We start from the raw sequence: 18,281 nt of genomic DNA on the forward strand, positions 1-18,281 counted from the left end.
TCAAAAGCCTCATGTGTCACAAACGTGTCTCTCTTTAGATTATTGGCCCTCCAGGGGCACCAGGACCTCACGGGCCCCCGGGACCGATGGTAAGTCTCAAAAGCCATAAAAAAAATGTTCGCAGTTGAATTTGAACTGTAATGACAAACTGATGCCAGTAGATGGCAGCTATGCAACAAAATATGATTTTGGATTCACTCAACTTTTGAGTACTGAGACATTGATTGTAAGTCAGACAAATTCAGGATTTTTTTCACTTGAACAGAGTGTGTGAGTCAATGTCATGAACATGCCAAAGTAGAACAGCGATCTTGGTAGAATGATGAAGATAAGAGTCGCCATGGGTGGACTCTGAAACATAGACTTGTTCCCTGTTTTGTCTTTCAGGGACCCCACGGTTTCCCCGGACCAAAGGTAATTAAGAATCCATTTGGAGCAGTTGATTTTGAGTTGTTGAGTTGCATCAGCAACAGGGTTATAATTATAATTTTATTATAATATAAATATAAAAGTATTTTATAGTTTATTATAATGTTTTATTTTTTTACTATATTTTTCTTATGTTAGTTAGTTTTTATTTTTGCCCAAAAAGTTTTGTTTTAGTTTAGTTTTAGTATTAGTTTTAGCGTAATTTTTTTTTTTGTAGTTTTGTTGTTTTAATATATTTTGAGTATTTTTTTTTGTGCAAGATTTAAAAAAAAAAAAAAAGATTGTTTGACCGTCCCCACTGTACGGATGTACTTCAATACTGAAATAAATGCTATTACAATTAACCCGGAAAGCTCATCTATGATATTAAGTGACAAACACGTAAATAATCGTTTCTCTTTAATTATAGTAATTTCATAAATATAAGATGATGTTAGTTTAGTAATTTTTTTTTCTTTTTTTTGGGCATTTTTTTTAATTTCATTAACATTTTTTTTTTAATTTTAGTTTTCATGAACTATAATATCCTTGTATAACAATTAGCAACTCAATTTTTTTAGCTTTTTTGGCGTCTTGTAGTGGGCAGTCCTTTTTTTTTTTTTTTTTTTTTTTTAATTCGCTGTGTGTGCAACACTTACAAAAATCCTTATGACGCAGGGTGAACCCGGTTTGCACGGTACAAAGGGGGCACGCGGAGAACCAGGCCACAAGGGAGACCGAGGACCGTTGGGTCTCCCTGTAAGTACAAAAAAAAGGCCTCTGCTTCTGTATTTGTGCACTGGATTGTTTGTGTTTGTATGATATTGACGGTGTGCGTGTGTATGTGCGCTCATTCATTTGCCTGATTAGTTTGCCAAATCCCAGTAACCCAGCGTATCATTTAGAAGTAAACTTGGCATCAGAATGTGCAGTAATAACAGAGTTCATCTGGTACTAATCCCGCCTTGTCCATGTTCATGTCACTCATACGTCCGTAACCACGCAGGGAGCCTCCGGCTTGGACGGCAAGCCCGGGATTAGGGTGAGTGACCGAGAGGCTTCGACCACCCAAAAAGTCTCGTTGTCCTGTCTTACGACTCTCATCCGGACTCGCTTTTCCCACTTCGTGAGCCAGTTCAGTGGTTCCTTGACTTCCAGGTTCCCCCAACAACCAGCTGTTGCTTGGTCAATTTATTTTTGCACCGGGCAATGAGCCAAATTTAGAAGTTTGACGCGGGGAACTGAAATGTTGCTTTGGTCCCAGTGATCCCACTTTGTGAAGCGAACTTGTTGCCAAGTTGGGTTTTCAGTTGAACATTGATTTTCCACCACAGGCAGCTGGCAACGATGAAGCCCTTTGGTGAACATCTTGGCTGGATTACTAAAAAGCACTTTACTTTGGAGTCAGCCAGCACTTCAGAGTTCATTTTAAGATTCTGATATTTGACCTCCTAGCTCTAAATCCATGATTCTAGCGAGGTACGAGTACTATGAGTGGTACGTTTCCCCCTTCCAGTGCTATCCGAGATAATCGCGACCTCAATACAGTTCAGTTGTATTTAACTTTGTAATACAATGCATTCCCATTTCAACCTTTATAAAGGTGTCATTTTCCTTTAAATTGACACGGAGCCAATGGAAGTATTATGTCAAGGAACCACTGTATTCTCAAACACACACGCAAAACGCAGTCCAGCTTTGTCAGCATGAACACACACTCATTCATTAACTGCGGTGGTGCATGTGTACGCTGCTCTATTGTCCAAATGTGTTTTGGGAATTCCTTTTTTGGGGGGGCGGCACTTATTTAGAGTCACCCCAACAACGCTTCTCATTCCAGGGCACCGACGGGCCTTCAGGTCCAGCTGGTCCGGCCGGCCCAAAGGGGGATAGAGTAAGAAGCACTGCGCCGCACTCACCTCCGTTTTGAAGCTTGAGCTGATTTTGTTGTTGTTGCCGGATCAGGGCGAGCGAGGGGCGGCGGGGGACCCGGGACCCAGGGGACCCTACGGATTACCTGTGAGTTTGGCTTGTATATTTTGCATGTTTTTGCCAGCCAGGATTGAGATTCCCTTGCTTGGTTCTGATCTGGGTCGTTCCTTCTTTGCAGGGATCAGCAGGAACACCGGGCTTGGATGTAAGTCTCAGGAAACTTGGAAGAAACGAGATGGCCGTCAAGTAGAATGTTTAAAAAAAATACGTATCGGTCGTGTTGTCGTTCCAAAAGTCTCATCGCCATCCATTGCTAATTATTTTTGATGGATTTCCATTTCGACATTCCATCCGAATCAGCAAGTGTGACATAGAAAAACCGGGTTGCTGAAGGTTTGAAGATTTCCTAGGACCTTGGATCCCATCTGGCGATATCCTTGAAAATGGCACGCAACGTTGTTTTCTGTATCTCTTTGTTTTGTTGGGATTAATGAAGTTGCCCTCTTCCAGGGGTTGCTGGGTTTGAGAGGAGAGAAAGGCGACAGTGGGGAAAGAGGAGAGAAGGTAGATGTAGAAGTTCGATGCGCTGCACTGATTCTAACACGAGACGACTGGTGTCAATGGACAGGACGAGTGTTTCCATTTGTTAGCGTCACGGCGAGCTCCTCGCAATGTCATCTTCAGCTCATGCGAACCATGTCACCACTCATCGTCATTTCCATTCAAGGTCCATTGACAGCAGGCTCTTTGCATCCATCTTTGATTGGCAACATGCATCTCACCACCTCCGGTCCCGAAAATAAATGGCTAATTCTTTGCTCGCTTGCTCTAACATTAGCTCGATGCGAAAATTGTGGACTGAGCTGAATTCAGTTACTGACCTGAAAAGTCAGGAAATGCGATGGAAGATATTGTGTACGCCAGTGGCGGGCCGTGCTTTTCTGATGGCTGAGCGAGTGTCGGACGACCTAGCTTCTCTTGAATGCTCCGTCTAGAAAATGGCCAAGCGTATCTGCAATTAAATTCCCTCCTTCAGCCATTGTGCTTTAAAAAAAGCAAGACTATATTTTAGATTTTCGAACGGTCGCCAGTTACGACTTTCGGATGTGTTGATTCCGCATAACGCTGCCCCCTCACACGCGAGTATCCAATCACAGGACGCGTATCACCTTCAGCGAGAAGGCCTTACTCTCATTAACTTGAGCTCTGATTGGCTATCGCAAGTGTCTATCAACTGTAAAAGTCCCTGGAGACACAGAAAAGAGGCCCGTACGATTGTATCTGAAGGCCTCTGATGAATGGAACGTGCTACCGGTATTGTGAAATCTGCCCGGCAACACGAGCATAGCTGAATTCTGATTGGATAAAAACTCGAACCTACAAATTCAACACTAGGATATAATATGACATCAATGTGAAGAATATGATCATGATTTCTTGAAGGTCTTGACCGCCCACCACTGGCGTACACAACATTTCACTGTTTAGTCTGCTCCAGATAACCCAACTTGAGGTGTGACGTCAACAGAGTAATGCATGACTCAAATGACTCCCTTGTTGACGGTGTTTTTTCCCTGCTACTCTTTCTCATCCTTTGTGCCCTCGACAGCCTTAAAAGGTGGTCAGCTTCACTCCCTCTGACTGTAATATTTCCCTTTTTCTTTTCTTTTTTTTTCTCCTGAGCGATCAATCTAACCTCCCCCTGTCGTGGGCTCCTCTTCTTTAATCACTCCCTTTTTCCTAATCTCAAATGCTGTTCCACAGAAGTGATTTTTATTTTTTTTTTAACTTGACCAATTGGTTGTATTCACAGGGGGAGAAGGGAAAGAAGGGCAAAAAAGGGCCTAAGGGCGAGAAAGGAGAACAGGGTGCCCCTGGATTAGATGCACCCTGCCCATTGGTATGTCACAACTGTGAGCTGGAAGTCACCTCCCAGCCGTTTAGGGCGGTCTCCCCGAACGAATGAGGGGCGGGGGTGCCTCGTGGCCACACCGACGCCCGGCAAGCAGCCCTACGTCCAAAAATATCCGAATGAAGGCGTCGGCAAGGTCACGAGGCGACCCCGCCATCGCGCGCGTTGAGGCAGCTCGGTCCTCCTCTGTCTCAGTAACACTCCGAGGTCATCTTTGCAAACAGGGTTTCCGGGGATTTAAGGGTGAAAAGGGGGAACCAGGGCAGCCAGGTCTGGACGGGCTGGATGCCCCGTGCCAATTGGTACAGTATTCCTCTCTTTCCTCCACTACTCACCTTTTCTGCATGCAGTTCACGTTCAGCCATCAAGCACGTATGCAACACACACACACACGCACGCACGCACGCATGCGCAGCCATCTTGTCATTTGCCACATGTGCAAAACACCCACTGCATCAGACTAACCTCTTGACTGCACGCAGCCTTCTTCAAACAACACAAGTCGAATGTGACGTGATAAAAAAAAAAAAAAAAAATCAAACAAGCTGGCATCAACTTTAACGCTCCCCTTTCACGCCCGATTAAAAATTCCCAATCCCATTTTCTTCTAGCTGATCCCTCCAATGAAGTTACCCTTTAACATCCTCGCTAACGGACTTCTCTCCTGACGAGTGACCCCCCCTGCGCTCCTGCGACCCCCCCCCCCCTCCCCCACCATTAACTCGTTCCCTCCTGTTCTTGTACCAATTGGGCCAGACCGTCACAAGTGGGAAGACATTCCAATGTTACATAAAGTTTCTTGTCATCTTTTACGTAATGTCACCCAAGTCGAAGCTGCAACATTGAACGCTAGTTTTCACACGCACATACGGAGCAACTCGCTTCACTTTTCATCCCAGCAAAAGGAGAGACTTGAATCAGTGTTTCAGCTTGCATGCTGTTTATTTTTAGTTTGAAATGTCATAATTTGCACGAATGACAATATAGTGTTCGTAATCACGTACCGAGGTCATCGTTCACGAAAACTAACAAAAGAACAAACAAATATTGGAGGGAAAATTTTGGGGTTGAAATAAAAACAAAAAAACAAACTGAAAGCACATCTTGTGTTACTAAAACTATAAATACCGTACACTGCTTGACAAATTTAAAAAATCTTTAATCTTTTCTGGATTTTTTTTTTTTTAGCTGATTTCAAAGTTGTCCTTTTTTTCCAATTACATCAGCTTGTCATAATAATAATAATAATGATATAACAACAACTTTACATGAAAGATATACTATTTAGTCATTTGAATTAACGGTTAGATTCAGCAACAGGTGGACTTTTTTTTCAAACTTTTTGCTAAGCACTCTATAAAGACAAAACATCTTTAAAAAAAAAAAAGTAAACACTAAAACTTTTACAAAAGCAATAAAAAATAATAACCTTGTGCTAAAAAAATCAATCTAATTGAATTAAAAAAAAACAAGTCATAATAAAAAGTTGCTTCAAAGTTGCTACTAGCTATTGTGAAAAATTCCTATTATCACCCAGCCATGAACTTATCAAAACTTAAAAACATTTGACAGATAATTTAAATGCATGCACAATAAATGTTTTGACGTGTCTCACAAAATATCAGCGAGATTCATCTTTTTTTTTTTTTTTGTACATAAAACATTATCACGCACCTGTTCAAATGTCAGTTTGTGTGAAATCAAAAAAGAAAATGTGACCAAGATAAATCATTAATGTGACCTATGACCTGCACAACTGAATTGAAAAGAGAAAGGTAAAAATAAACTGACTGGCCCTCTTGTACCTGGCATCTGAACAGGGGTGTGTAGACTTTTGATATCATCTTCTGTGTAGACACATTGTGCATCAATTACTGTGTGTGGCCTTGTGATATAAAATCAGCCATCTTTATTCGGGTGTGTGTTGAACAAGTTCCCAGTGCCGGTTCAGTCTAATTGTGTGTTTTGGTGCTGGTGGCAGGGTCCCGATGGCTTACCGATGCCTGGCTGCTGGCAGAAGGTAAGAGTGTCAATGTTGACGTTTTTATGGCAAGAGCAAAATGTGGCTTCTTTTGAGTTTGTTCGTCTTCCACGCTGTTTTGTTGGCATGATCACAAAAATAATAATAATAAATAATCAAAACGTGAGCACACCTCATGTGGTTTTCTCTCCTTGTGTTTTTTTTTCTTGCAGTGATCACGCTAACCTGAAACGCATGGAGTTTGTAAATAATGATTTTTTTTTTTTTGGTATTTATAGTTTTTTTAATGGGATTAAAAAAAAAAGAAAAAGTCTACGTCGTGTATGAGGATGCAAAAACCAACACCAACAACAAAAGAAACCCTGGGATGTGTCAAAGCTGCTTCTACTCACATCACAATCAGCGTGTGGAAAACAAAAAAAGCAAACTTGTCTGCTCTCTCACATCCACATTGTTTGTGTTTGCGTGTCGGTTGGTTCGGAGCAACTTCCCACACTGGAGTGCCACAGGGCTCTGGCCTAGGTCCGCTTGGACTCACAGACAGGAAGATGTTTTGTGTCACCCCCGCCCACCCACTCACTCACGCAGCATAAAAAAAAAAAAAGACAAAACCTCGCAAAAGCATGTTGAAATGTCTTGTGCGCACACTGTTTTGGCTTCTGCAGAGGAAAAACTAACAAGAGAGAGATTAGATTTGTTTAGTTTTTTTCTTTTAATGTCCACTTTTGCTGAATCTTCCCAAGGGAGTCACGCCATGGCTGGTTGCCTGAAAAGTCCCGAAAGTCAAAGATGTTTGTTGCTTTAATGCGTCCGCCCGCCGTGCCTGCAAGAGGCGTTGATGGGCGCCGCCCCGCCGGGTCCGGGGAAGCCCGCACCCCCTTCGGCTGCACTGATAATAATCCACAATGGGTTTTAGTTGGGACGGGTGCCCCCTCTGAGCCGGGGACGGTCTCCGCGGTGACGGCTGAGGATCTACTGAGTGTTGATGGAATGCAATCATGGTTTTTGGTTTCATTTTATTTGATTTTTTTTTTTTTTTCAAATTTTTGTTATCTTGCTGAAGCGCAAGCGACCTGGCATATGTTGTCGTCGTCTGATTGGTGGTCCGTCCAAAATGAGAGCATTTTCACATATACAGTTATTCCTTGACTTTGGGGTGTACCGAAAAACTGATTTGCATCGGGGTATCAGTTTTGATTTCAAAATGTCAGTAAACCGAATCAAATTGGACCACTTTACAATGTAATGTCTTTGAGTATCGAGTCAGAAAACACAGGCGAAGAACACACCCCTAATATATATATATATATATATATATATATATATATGACGCTAAAATAATCTTTTGTTTTCTTATTGTATGATAGCCTTTGGTGCCTGAAGCTTTTATTCATTCCTTTACCACAAATTTTATTGCATCTTTTCATTTATTGTGTTTATTGGAGAGGAATTTGTGTGGCAAAATATGTTGTTTGTTTTCTTCACAATTGTTCTGCTTCAAGTGAGCGCAAACAAAAACAAAACACAAATGCTACTTGGAGGTGTCAGTTCACTGCACGTGCATTCGTGTGCGTTATATTGCAAGTCCCGAATGGAACACCCACAAGGGCATTTTTTTTTTGGGGTGCATTCTGTTTATTCAGCGAGTTTTGTTCTTCCCAAATATGCGGAAGGGATATTCACTAGTTTCTTTGTCGTCGGATTGTTTATGTATCCATATATGATGTATTTGATGATATAATTTATTTTTCTATGATTTCTTGGATTGCTTGGGTTTTCCGAAGCGGCATTCCTGGGCGTCGCCATGACGACACATCTGCTTTTATTTCGGTGACCTGAATGTTGTTGGGCCCAGCCAATGCGATTTTTTTTTTTGCTTTTATCCCCTTGCTCGTTTGCATTGAATGTAGTATGGTCTCTCAGTCTCTTTCTATCTCTCTCTCGATATCTATAAATATATCTATAAATGTCATGTGTGTGTACTGTATATGTATTCTGTATAGTGGATGAGTTAATGTACTGATGAGATGTGTGCTCATTTGACAAAGTGCAATTTTATGATCACCTCGTGTGTGTGTGCGCGCGTGCGTGTGTGCTGAATGCAACAGGAACATTTTATTTGAGTGATTTCTGTGCCTCCCGACCCATTTCAAATATAGGCTACCACTTGGGTGGGGGGGGGGGCACAAATAATAGAAAACTGGACTTTCCATGTCCAATTCAAATGCTGCCCCTTTCTCCAGGATGTTTCCACAAAAGACTTTGAACGTCTCGTCAGTGTTCCGCTTTGATTTCGTGTTTGTTCTCACATGGTGCTGTGTCTTTAGCATGTGCAGCTAATTTTTTTAAGTCTGTTTTTGTTTTAATCATGTGCACAAGTGCCAAAGTTATCCAATCCAATATTTTGCCATTCAAAATTCTGCAAAAGACTCTGAAATGTCACGTGTGGTTTTGGAACAAAAAAAAAAAACAGTCGTGTGAGTTGATTATATTTGTATTATTTTTGATTGTGTTTTAAGTTTATGTTCTGCATTTGTACGATTTTCTTAGTTTTTTTTTTACCCATTTGATTGACATTTCTTTACCAAAAAAACATGTTAAAATTCGTGACTGTACTGTTGGAGCCAAATAAACGCAGTCTTTCAAATGCATCACTGGTATTTACCACACACACACACACACACGTTTGCAATGGTTGGTGATCAAGTTTATCCCTAAAACACTTAAGTTGCAGGTGAGCTTGAGGTGGCCAAGCGGCAGTAACACCTGCATTCACAAATCTCAAGGTAAGGGAGAAATAAAGACTTCTGGCAGAATTGATCAACTGACAGGTCATTTTGTTTAAGTCATATTTGTAATGAAATTCCTTTTTTCCTGCTTAGTTTCAGGAACGTGGAGCAAAACTGAACTAAAGGACTACGAGGCAGGCACTGAGGCACCATGCTGATTTTTTTGGTTTGAGAAAAAAAAAATGTTTCTCGAGTGAAACGGAAGTGCATTTCAATATTTTGTTACTTCATTGATTCGTGAGTGTAATGCGCGCACGTTGCCAGTAGGTGGCAGCAGAAAGGCGTGTCTTCGGTGCCCCAGCAAATGGGCGGCGCGCATCGTCAGTCCAAAAGTGCGTGGAGTGCTCCTCCCGCGGAACACTTGCACGATGTGTGCCGAGAAGTTGGCTAAAACGCAGACGATCGACCTGAGACGGAAGCTCATTGGGTACGAGCAAACCGAGTTTATTAAAAATAATCTTTTTTTATTTTTATTTTTTTTTTTTTTACTCTGACATTTTTTTCTTCCTCTCTCCCTTTGCAGGCCATCATGCAAAATCTTCTTCAGCGATGACCCCATTAAGATGGTGCGCGCCAGGGGTCAGTACATGTTTGACGAGGGTGGTCAACGCTACCTGGACTGCATCAACAATGTGGCGCACGGTAACAAATGACGTCATCATCAGCACCACTTCAAAGTGCAAATTGCAAGTGCAAAAAAAAGGTGAAGAGCTGAATTATTGCAGCAATGTCGAAGATTAGACTTAAATTTGCAGTAATGGAACTGCAAGGTCAATTGCTGTGTTTTGGTTGTATACTGAAGACATTTGGGTTTCGGATGACACAAATCATATGGGGTGAATTTTTTTTACATGTAGATGTCATGAACTTCTCTGGACAGCTCACCTTTTATTTAAAGCTGTCCACTTAAAAGTACTGGAACTGATATTATTAGATTGACTTAAAGTGAATAACTTTCAATATTTGATGGCGTCAACTTTCCTTGCAAGAAGTGCATCAAGCCGACGACTCTTTGACTTCTGAAGGCGGCTTTCTTCATTTGAAATGCTTATCCAGGCCTTTACTGCAGCCTCGATTAGTTCGTTAGTTTTTTCTTTTGGGGGGGGGGGGAATTCTCCCTTCAGCCTCCTCTTCAGGAGGTAAAATGCATACTCTATTGGGTTCAAGTCTGGTCCAGCCAGTGTATGACCTTCCACGTTTCCCCCCTGATGAAGTCCTTTGTTGAGGTGGCAGCGTGTTTTGGGTTATCATGATTCTTCTAGCGAATAATTTGGATGCAGCCACCGCAAACACACCCACACAACTTGCAGCTGCCTTGTTTAGCAGCACAATGCACCTCACCCTTTTTTTTTTTCCATCCCATAGTGGGTCACTGTCACCCGGACGTGGTTTTGGCTGGCGCGAAGCAGATGGAGACACTCAACACCAACTCGCGCTTCCTGCACGACAACCTGGTGCTCTACGCCCAGAGGCTGCAGGCCACCTTGCCCGCCCGGCTCTCCTTCTTCTACTTCGTCAACTCGGGGTGGGTACACGCGGCAACGCGGGAACACGCCTCTCGTGAACCTTGCCACCTCACTTGTAGCTACACCGCATTCCACAAAACTCGTCCAACTCAGAAAACAACGGCAGGCGCAACCCTCCACCGCACTCTTATGATTCAATTTAATTTGTTGCTCTTTTTTTGTTCATTCGGACACACAAAAATATGAAGGATGGAATATTTTTTTCCGCAAAATACAATCAAATACTTGAACTCGCCTCTTATTTGAAAGTAAATTCTGTACTTCAAGGTCAAGGAGTATACAAGAAATAGGCCCACAAGATTTTTACGATTTAGAATGCTAGCATAGCATATTATTAGCATACTGTCGCTTGAAGTGGAGGAGGATGACTGTAATCAGTCAGCACTTTTGAAACATGATAAAAAAAAAAACAACTCATCTTTATTACCGGGACGTCCAAAAGAATCGATGTCATAAACCTCCATGTTGTGACGTTTGCTCAGATAAGTCAAAGGTCACGTGGCAGCGAGACGCGTCAATAAGTAACTACGCCGACGATCACAAATGTTCACCTCAAGTCTTGTATTTGCTTTTTTTTTTTTTTGCTTTGCTAACAGCGCCTGAAAAATTGTCCACAACCAAAACGTTGTAATAACGTGTTGTCGTCATTTGAGTTTTGGGGGTTGTGAGCAGAAATGTAGTTTGAGTGAATCATGCGCGGGGCCTCGAGCGAGCGAGCGAGTGTTTGTGCGTGTGTGCGTGTGTTCAACGGTGACTCAGTAACTGGATGACTGCGAGTAACGGACTCCCTCTGACCTTGGTGCCCTTTTCAACTCCAGATCGGAGGCCAACGACCTGGCACTGCGGCTCGCCCGCCAGTACTCGCACTGCCAAGATATCATCACCCTGGACAAGTGAGTAAAAAAAAATTCAAATAAAAAAAAAGCGTGCATTCCGCCCACCTCGCCACCCCCTTCAACGACTTGTTTGCGTTTTGTTGCAGCGCCTACCACGGCCACGTGACTTCGCTCATCGAAATCAGCCCCTACAAGTTCCACCATCTGGCAGACGCGCCGCTCAATCCATTTGTTCACGTGGTGAGTGCGATTAAAACGCCATGACTTAACTGGACCTGTCATGCCCGCCGAGCGTTGATGCCGGGAAAGTGTTACTCATGGCTGCCGTTTCAAGCATTTCTGTCTCGACTAGAGCGGAGACGTCATGCATTCGGGACGAAACACATTTGGAAGACAATCGCAGATAATTGTAGAAGTGAGGAGGCATAAGTCATGAATAACAAAACTAAGAGTCAACAAAGCGCAACCTTTTATGAACTAAGGCACAAATACCATTTCTGCCCAAGTCGTGGTGTTTTCAGCATGTTCACTTCCCAATGAAGGACGTTGAGACGTTTGCGTTTTTCAAGTTGGAAACCCCTATTTTCAGTTTGCGACAGCTAAAGATGAAAATACTGTCGGCAAAATGTTATTTAGCTTTAAAAAAAAAATCACTTTTGGAGGAGCAGCACAGTTCATTAAAGCTTACAAAGTCCCAACAGGTTGTGTGAAGCAACGCTGCAACTAATGCAGGAGGTCCCTGATTATTTTCTTTTTTTTTTTTTTTTTTTTTTTAGAAATGTTTAAACAATAATGTATTTCTAAGTCTAAAAAGACTTTTTTTTTTTAATACAAACAAGTCGACCATTCATGTTCTGTGAAATCCAGGAACACATTCTTTTTTATATATTTAAAAGGCAGCGGCACGATGGCCTCACAGTGCAGAGGTCGTGGGTTCGATCTCGACTCCGCCTTCCTGTGTGGAGTTTGCATGTTCTCCCCTTGCCTGTGTGGGTTTCCTCCTGGAATTCTGTTTTCCTCCCACGTTCCAAAAACATGCATGGCAGGTTGATTGGACACTCTAAATTGCCTCGAGGTGTGAGTGTGAGCACGGAAGGTTGTTCGTCTTTGTGCACTGTGATTGGCTGGCAACCGGTTCAGGGTGTACCCCGCCTACTGCTTGAGGCGTACCTGTGAGCTCTTTTGTCTTTCCTCCTCAGGCCCCCAGCCCGGATGTGTACCGTGGCAAATACAAAAGAGAGCACCCGGATCCCGCAAAAGCATACGCTGATGAAGTGCAGGATATCATCGAGCGAGTGCGAGCTCAAGGAGGCAAGGTGCTGTCGTGTCGAGCATTCATTTGAAGTCTGAAAAAGAAGAACTCGTCTAATTATGCGGACTTGTCTTTGGTGCAGATCGCCGCTTTTATTGCCGAGTCGTTGCAGAGTTGCGGCGGGCAGGTCATCCCCCCGGCGGGATACTTCCAACAAGTAGCCGAGTACGTACGCGTGAGAAATCTAAACCGTCCCGTTTTGCTTTGCGCTTGACTGAATCTTTCCTTGTCGCCTCCGCTGCAGGCACGTCCGTAAAGCAGGAGGACTCTTTATCGCCGACGAAGTCCAGGTGGGCTTCGGCCGGGTCGGCAGTCATTTCTGGGCATTCCAGTTGCAGGGCGACGACTTTGTGCCCGACATCGTCACCATGGGCAAGCCCATTGGCAACGGGCACCCCATGTCGTGCGTTGTCACCAGCAGGGAGGTCGCCGAGGCCTTCGTGGCGTCGGGAATCGAGTATTTCAACACGGTGAGAACGCCACGCCGCGCGTTCCTAAAATCTCTGATTGTGATGTGAATTAGTGTTGGGTCGTTCTTGAACGATTCGTTCAAAAAGAATTACTCTTTTCAGTGAATGTGAGCGAATGGATCACTTCCTCGAGTGATTCGTTCTTTTCACATTTGAGCTCATGAACGCGCATTTCGTCAATCATCGCGAACGACCAATAAGCAGCCAGTGTCAGATAGACGAGGGATTTTACTGAACAGACGGCCACGCTATTGTCGTTCACCAAAACTGTTCTGAAATTTCCCGTTCGCAAACGATTCAGTGAGTGAACCGGATGTAATTTTCGGTTCACATACTATTTGATGAAAAAAAGATGTGATGTCATTCCCCATTCACGAACGAATCGGTGAAAAAAAATGTGATGTCATTTCCCGGTCGCCAACGATTCAGTGAGTGAACGTGCTGTGCTGCCATTCTCGTTCGTACATTGCAGCCGCAACGTTTTTAATTGAAATAATAACAATATAAATGCACATAGCGTGTTGGCGAGGGCAGCTCAGAATTCGGTGAACGAATCTTTTGATGAACTGATTCTAATGATTCAGTTCACTGAAAAAGGAATAGCCAAACATCAACTTTGTTGCGAGCAGAACTATAAATTAATTTTTGATACATTTGCCTGCTCTATTTTTTAGTTTGTCGTTAGCCGCCCAACCACTGCATCACACGCAGCGTGAACAAAACATATTTCTTGATCATCAGAGTTGTTTTATTTTGAAAATCCAACAAACACACAAATAAGCAATAAAAAGTATTTTGACAGTTTTTCCAAAGAGGGGCAAAAGCCTAAAAATGAAACAGATTAAGAGCAGGCAATTTTCAGCCGAAGAAAGCCGCCTGTAAGAAACAATATTTGCAGTACGACTTGCCGTCAAATTTAGATTAACCGCTGCAGGTGATTTTCCAGCTTTGCATGTTGCAACACGCTTGCAAATGAGGCCTTCAAAATCTACGCTAACCGGTGTGTGTGCGTGTGCGCTCGCAGTTTGGAGGTAACCCGGTGTCATGCGCCATCGGCCTCGCCGTCCTGGACGTGATCGCCAAGGAGGACCTGCAGGGTAAAGCTTTGCGGGTCGGGGGGTACCTGACCTCCCTTCTGGAAAAACAGAAGGAGAAGCACCCACTGATCGGCGACATCAGGTAAAATGCGAGTCCTACAGAATGTGTCGGCGGCGGAGAAAGACCATGTGACCTCCTGCAGGGGTCGCGGCCTGTTTGTGGGCGTGGAACTCGTAAGGGACAGGTCCAAACTCACACCGGCGACGGCGGAGGCCCAGGAGGTCATTTATCGGTAAGACACGTGCACGATTAACGTGAACACGCCCAAGAAGAACGACCTTTGACCCTTCTGTAACCAGGTTGAAGAAAGAGCGCGTGCTGCTGAGCGCCGACGGGCCGCACCGCAACGTGCTCAAGTTCAAACCCCCCATGTGCTTCAATATCGATGACGCCGATTTTGTGGTGGAGAAAATGGACGCCATTCTCACAGGTGCGACGGGAAGTATTCACGCTGTCGGGGCGCTTTGAACACCTTGAAAAATCCTCCTGAACGAATAAAGTCAGCAAAAAACAAATTATGTCGAGGACAGTATCGGTAGCTGGTATCGTCAGCTTTCATGAGTACCCGCTACACTGAAGTAAGACTTTTAGTAAATTTGTCAGCAAATCAAAGTTTTTAAATGTTCATGAAGAAGCAGGCTAATCGAAAAGTTCAAGTTTTACAATTGTACTCAAATTTGAAGATCTTCACTCGGTGATATCACACAAAAAACTCTGATTTTGAAAATTCTTGGTGCGTTCTTTCTTTGCAGCATTTTGACAGAATTACTTTCTTCCCCCCCCCACACAGAAATTGAAGCAGCCACAGGTTTGAACACCACCAACGCAATCAATGGTAAGAATGTCAAAAAAAAAATACAATCTTCAACGTGGAATTGGGGAAGAAATTTAAGTAGATATTATACAACACTGGCTTTAATAATATGATAAATATTTTGAAAACTTTACTAGCTTACCGCTTAACAAAACATTTTTTTCTTGACTTAAGGTGGCGCCGGATAAATCAACTTTGCATGATCGTCACAGCAGCTTGGCACAGAGTCAAGAAAGTGTCATGAAGAAGCTTGAGCGAGAAAGTGTGCTGCTGGTGACAAAGAAGAACTTGACTGTTGATGAAAAAGGAGGATAAACTGAGAGGCAAAGCCTGCTCGGTTTGTTATTTTTAGGACTTGACCTAGTCAAGTGTGCAACATGTGAAATGCTAATTAACAAGCGCAAAGTCTTTGTTGGTGCTCAATGAGTTGATCTTGACTGGACATTAAACGGGGTAAAGGGACGATTACAAAACTGGGTTGCCCACTCAACACGTTATGAGGCAAATGGCACCCGACGTCTTATATTTTTTTTTTTAAGCTGGGTTCTCAAAAGAGCAGTATTAACGTTTCACAGGTTTTAAGGTATGACTCATGCATTCTGTTCCTCTTAAATTGTTACATTTGGGAGTGATTTTAATGATTCTATCTTATGCTCAATGAAATGAATGAAAGCCTTACAGTCATTAAATGCAGCATGAAGCAAAGGTATGTTGTTCTCGTGAGTTATTTAGTTTTGGATTATTCCTTAAATCAACTTCCACCACCACAGGAGGTTCTGGAAACCGCTTTATTTCAGGACTGCGTAACAAAAAAATTAAAAAAAGAAAATCCCACTTCATGCTTCATCTCCATTGCTGGCAGTTTTTCGCGCTTAATTTCTGCAGCAACATCAGTGCTTTCAGTCCAGATGAATCATCATCCACACTTGAATTCATCCCATGAGATATCCTCTGGTGATAGAAAAAAAAAAAAAGAAAGGAGTGAGACAAACGGGACGGAATGGCCGCAAACGCTCAATGTTTCCGGAGACTTACGGTAACTTCATGCGCATGAAAACTCGGGCCATGAAGAAGCTGAGGATGACGCTCACGAAGCCGATGAAGAGCAACAGGAAGCGGTTAAGCTTGGGGATATTCGGTGCGTTGGAGCGGTCCAGGATGATGAAGCCCAGGCCTCCCATGGTGAAAAGGAAGCTGGACGCCAAGCCCTCCATGATGTACTGGCCGTTCACCCTGCAGAAGGCACAAAACATGCTCGCATTGTTTGCGTCATAGTGCCAAAGTGGGCGATGTGCTCACCTGTACGCCAGAAACGCCACCGGCCGCTGGTGTCCGTGCTCGTCCGTCATCGAGCCCACGCTTGGCGGTTCCACAATCACGTCATAGATGATACCTGGCAGGGGGGGAAAAATACATGCTAAAAATAGGACGGCATCAACAAGCTTTTTACATCAAGTAGTCCCTCAGAAAAATACAAATGAAAACTTCCATCTCCGTGTGTCATCATCATAATCATGACAAATACTAAAATGCAGTGGGGCAGTAGATAAACATCGAGAAGTGTTTCAAACTTTACCGTCCAATTATTTTTATATTTTAGTGTTTCCACAAACTGCTAATGTTGCGTCATTTTGACAATTTCACACTGTTTTGATGTCTCTGGTTGGATGTGTAGTTTAGGATTTGTGTTTTACGATTAACATGCTGCTGTCTTGGCCACGTCACTATTGTAAAAGTTGCTCGGTCTCACCTGTTCTTTTAAATAAACGGTTAGTATTAATAAGAACAAATACATGTTTTGAAAAATCTACAAGCGTATACACCACAACGCGGATGAACATACGGTCATTTTGCAAAACAGACTTCGATGAAAACATTTTAAAACTTATTAGACCGGCCGCGAGCTGACGTTTTAATTATGCGACTGCAATGACGTCATTTAGCGGCGCGCCCGAGTAGAATTCAAAACTCTTTTCCAAGAAGCTTATGTTGACTATCAAGTTCAATCGATAAAAATGTCGTCAAGCTAGTGAAACGTGTGAAGGCTTGCCAACAAAATTTCAGTCACTTATTCGTCCGTTTAATTGCTCCAATTGTCGGCTAATGCTAGCTCGGCTAGCTTGGTTCTTCTTAACGTTTTGAGGCAAAATCCACACGCTCGACGGCTCTTGCGGTGACTTCTTTTCATGAGCCGTGTGCAGCAATGTGTTATGTTGCCTGTCCGTGGAGTTAGCGCGTCAGTCGCTCGCCGGCCTCACCTCCGGTGATGAGAAAGTAGGAAAGAATGACGAGCGCGTAGACGCTCATGGCCGACGGCATGTGCAGCCAAGACGGCTTCTTCAGCTTCACGTTGGGGCATTCGAGCACCGTGAACGGGATGCTGTACAAAGTCTCCATCACGTCGCCGACTGCACCGAGACAAGCTTGTTGTTCCACTCGTAGCCTGACGTCTCGGAAGCAGTTGGTGACGTGTCCCGGAAGTCAAGTGAGTGACGCTTCTTTCTCTTCTTTTGCACAAAAATAAATGCATTCGTCTCATGCATTGACTCTTTTATAGAAAGGACCTTAACTAAATGGAATTGTGTGGAATAATGCGTATGTATCATCTTTGTTAGCGAGAAATGCTTTTATGCACCCACAAATGGCAGTTGTCAGATCTTTAAGTTGGCCCAAATCTAAGTTAAGGTGCCATATTTGTATTGGCATCCTGCCCCCAACATGTAGGAGGTACTATATGAAATTTTGCCCCAAAAAATTCTTGAAATGTATTTTTGAAGGACCCCAGTATTATCGCTACTGCCATTCATACCAACTCAAAACATGTTTAATTAAATATTTCAGTGTTTAAAGCCAAATGTTGAAGTTATTTTTTGCAACTGGCAAATAGCAATGAAAAAGAATAAGTTCCATCAATCCATTATCTGTTCCGTTTCTCCTCACGAGGGTCGTGGGCGTGCTGGAGCCCATCCCTGCTGTCTTCAAGCAGTAGGTGGGGTACACCTTGGACTGGTTGCCAGCTAATCGCAGGGCACTCAAAGACGAACAACCATTCACACCCAGCGCCAATTTAGTGTTTAATCAACCACCCATGCATGTCTTAAGAATGTGGGAGGAAACTGGAGTACCCGAGAAAACCCACCGGGAGGACATGCCAACTCCACACAGGATGGCCAGAGCCGGGATCTAACCCTACACCTCTTTAC

General features: G+C 43.4%; 3 protein-coding genes across 3 annotated transcripts in view; 2 read left to right on the plus strand and 1 right to left on the minus strand.

The window, feature by feature from the left end:
• col25a1 (collagen type XXV alpha 1 chain) overlaps positions 1-8,884 on the plus strand; it is an 83,609-nt gene extending 74,725 nt beyond the window's left edge. Inside the window, exons 28-38 of the mRNA XM_088292576.1 lie at positions 39-89; positions 388-414; positions 1,087-1,167; positions 1,415-1,450; positions 2,249-2,302; positions 2,374-2,427; positions 2,519-2,545; positions 2,851-2,904; positions 4,477-4,554; positions 6,234-6,272; positions 6,446-8,884. Coding sequence (XP_088148702.1) covers positions 39-89; positions 388-414; positions 1,087-1,167; positions 1,415-1,450; positions 2,249-2,302; positions 2,374-2,427; positions 2,519-2,545; positions 2,851-2,904; positions 4,477-4,554; positions 6,234-6,272; positions 6,446-6,448 — 504 coding nt within the window. The 3' untranslated portion in view covers positions 6,449-8,884. The remainder of the gene's footprint in view (positions 1-38; positions 90-387; positions 415-1,086; positions 1,168-1,414; positions 1,451-2,248; positions 2,303-2,373; positions 2,428-2,518; positions 2,546-2,850; positions 2,905-4,476; positions 4,555-6,233; positions 6,273-6,445) is intronic.
• A 699-nt stretch (positions 8,885-9,583) lies between these two features.
• etnppl (ethanolamine-phosphate phospho-lyase) lies at positions 9,584-15,783 on the plus strand. Its single transcript, XM_088292574.1, has 12 exons — positions 9,584-9,725; positions 10,388-10,547; positions 11,367-11,441; positions 11,531-11,624; positions 12,584-12,700; positions 12,779-12,861; positions 12,941-13,166; positions 14,191-14,345; positions 14,407-14,496; positions 14,564-14,694; positions 15,055-15,099; positions 15,253-15,783. The coding sequence occupies exons 1-12, from the start codon at positions 9,653-9,655 to the stop codon at positions 15,264-15,266; spliced, it is 1,263 nt and encodes a 420-aa protein (XP_088148700.1). The 5' UTR covers positions 9,584-9,652; the 3' UTR covers positions 15,267-15,783.
• Positions 15,784-15,852: 69 nt separating this feature from the next.
• On the minus strand, positions 15,853-17,578 carry ostc (oligosaccharyltransferase complex subunit). The gene is made up of 4 exons (XM_088292575.1): positions 17,337-17,578; positions 16,378-16,471; positions 16,114-16,311; positions 15,853-16,029 (listed from the first exon to the last, which is right to left on the minus strand). Exons 1-4 carry the CDS (start codon positions 17,473-17,475, stop codon positions 16,011-16,013), a joined length of 450 nt encoding a protein of 149 aa, XP_088148701.1. The 5' UTR covers positions 17,476-17,578; the 3' UTR covers positions 15,853-16,010.
• Positions 17,579-18,281: the final 703 nt, after the last annotated feature.

The sequence above is a fragment of the Idiotropiscis lumnitzeri genome, chromosome 4 (assembly GCF_059441095.1).
Source record: "Idiotropiscis lumnitzeri isolate Australia: NSW breed Sydney's pygmy pipehorse chromosome 4, RoL_Ilum_1.0, whole genome shotgun sequence".
Taxonomy (NCBI): Eukaryota; Metazoa; Chordata; class Actinopteri; order Syngnathiformes; family Syngnathidae; genus Idiotropiscis; species Idiotropiscis lumnitzeri.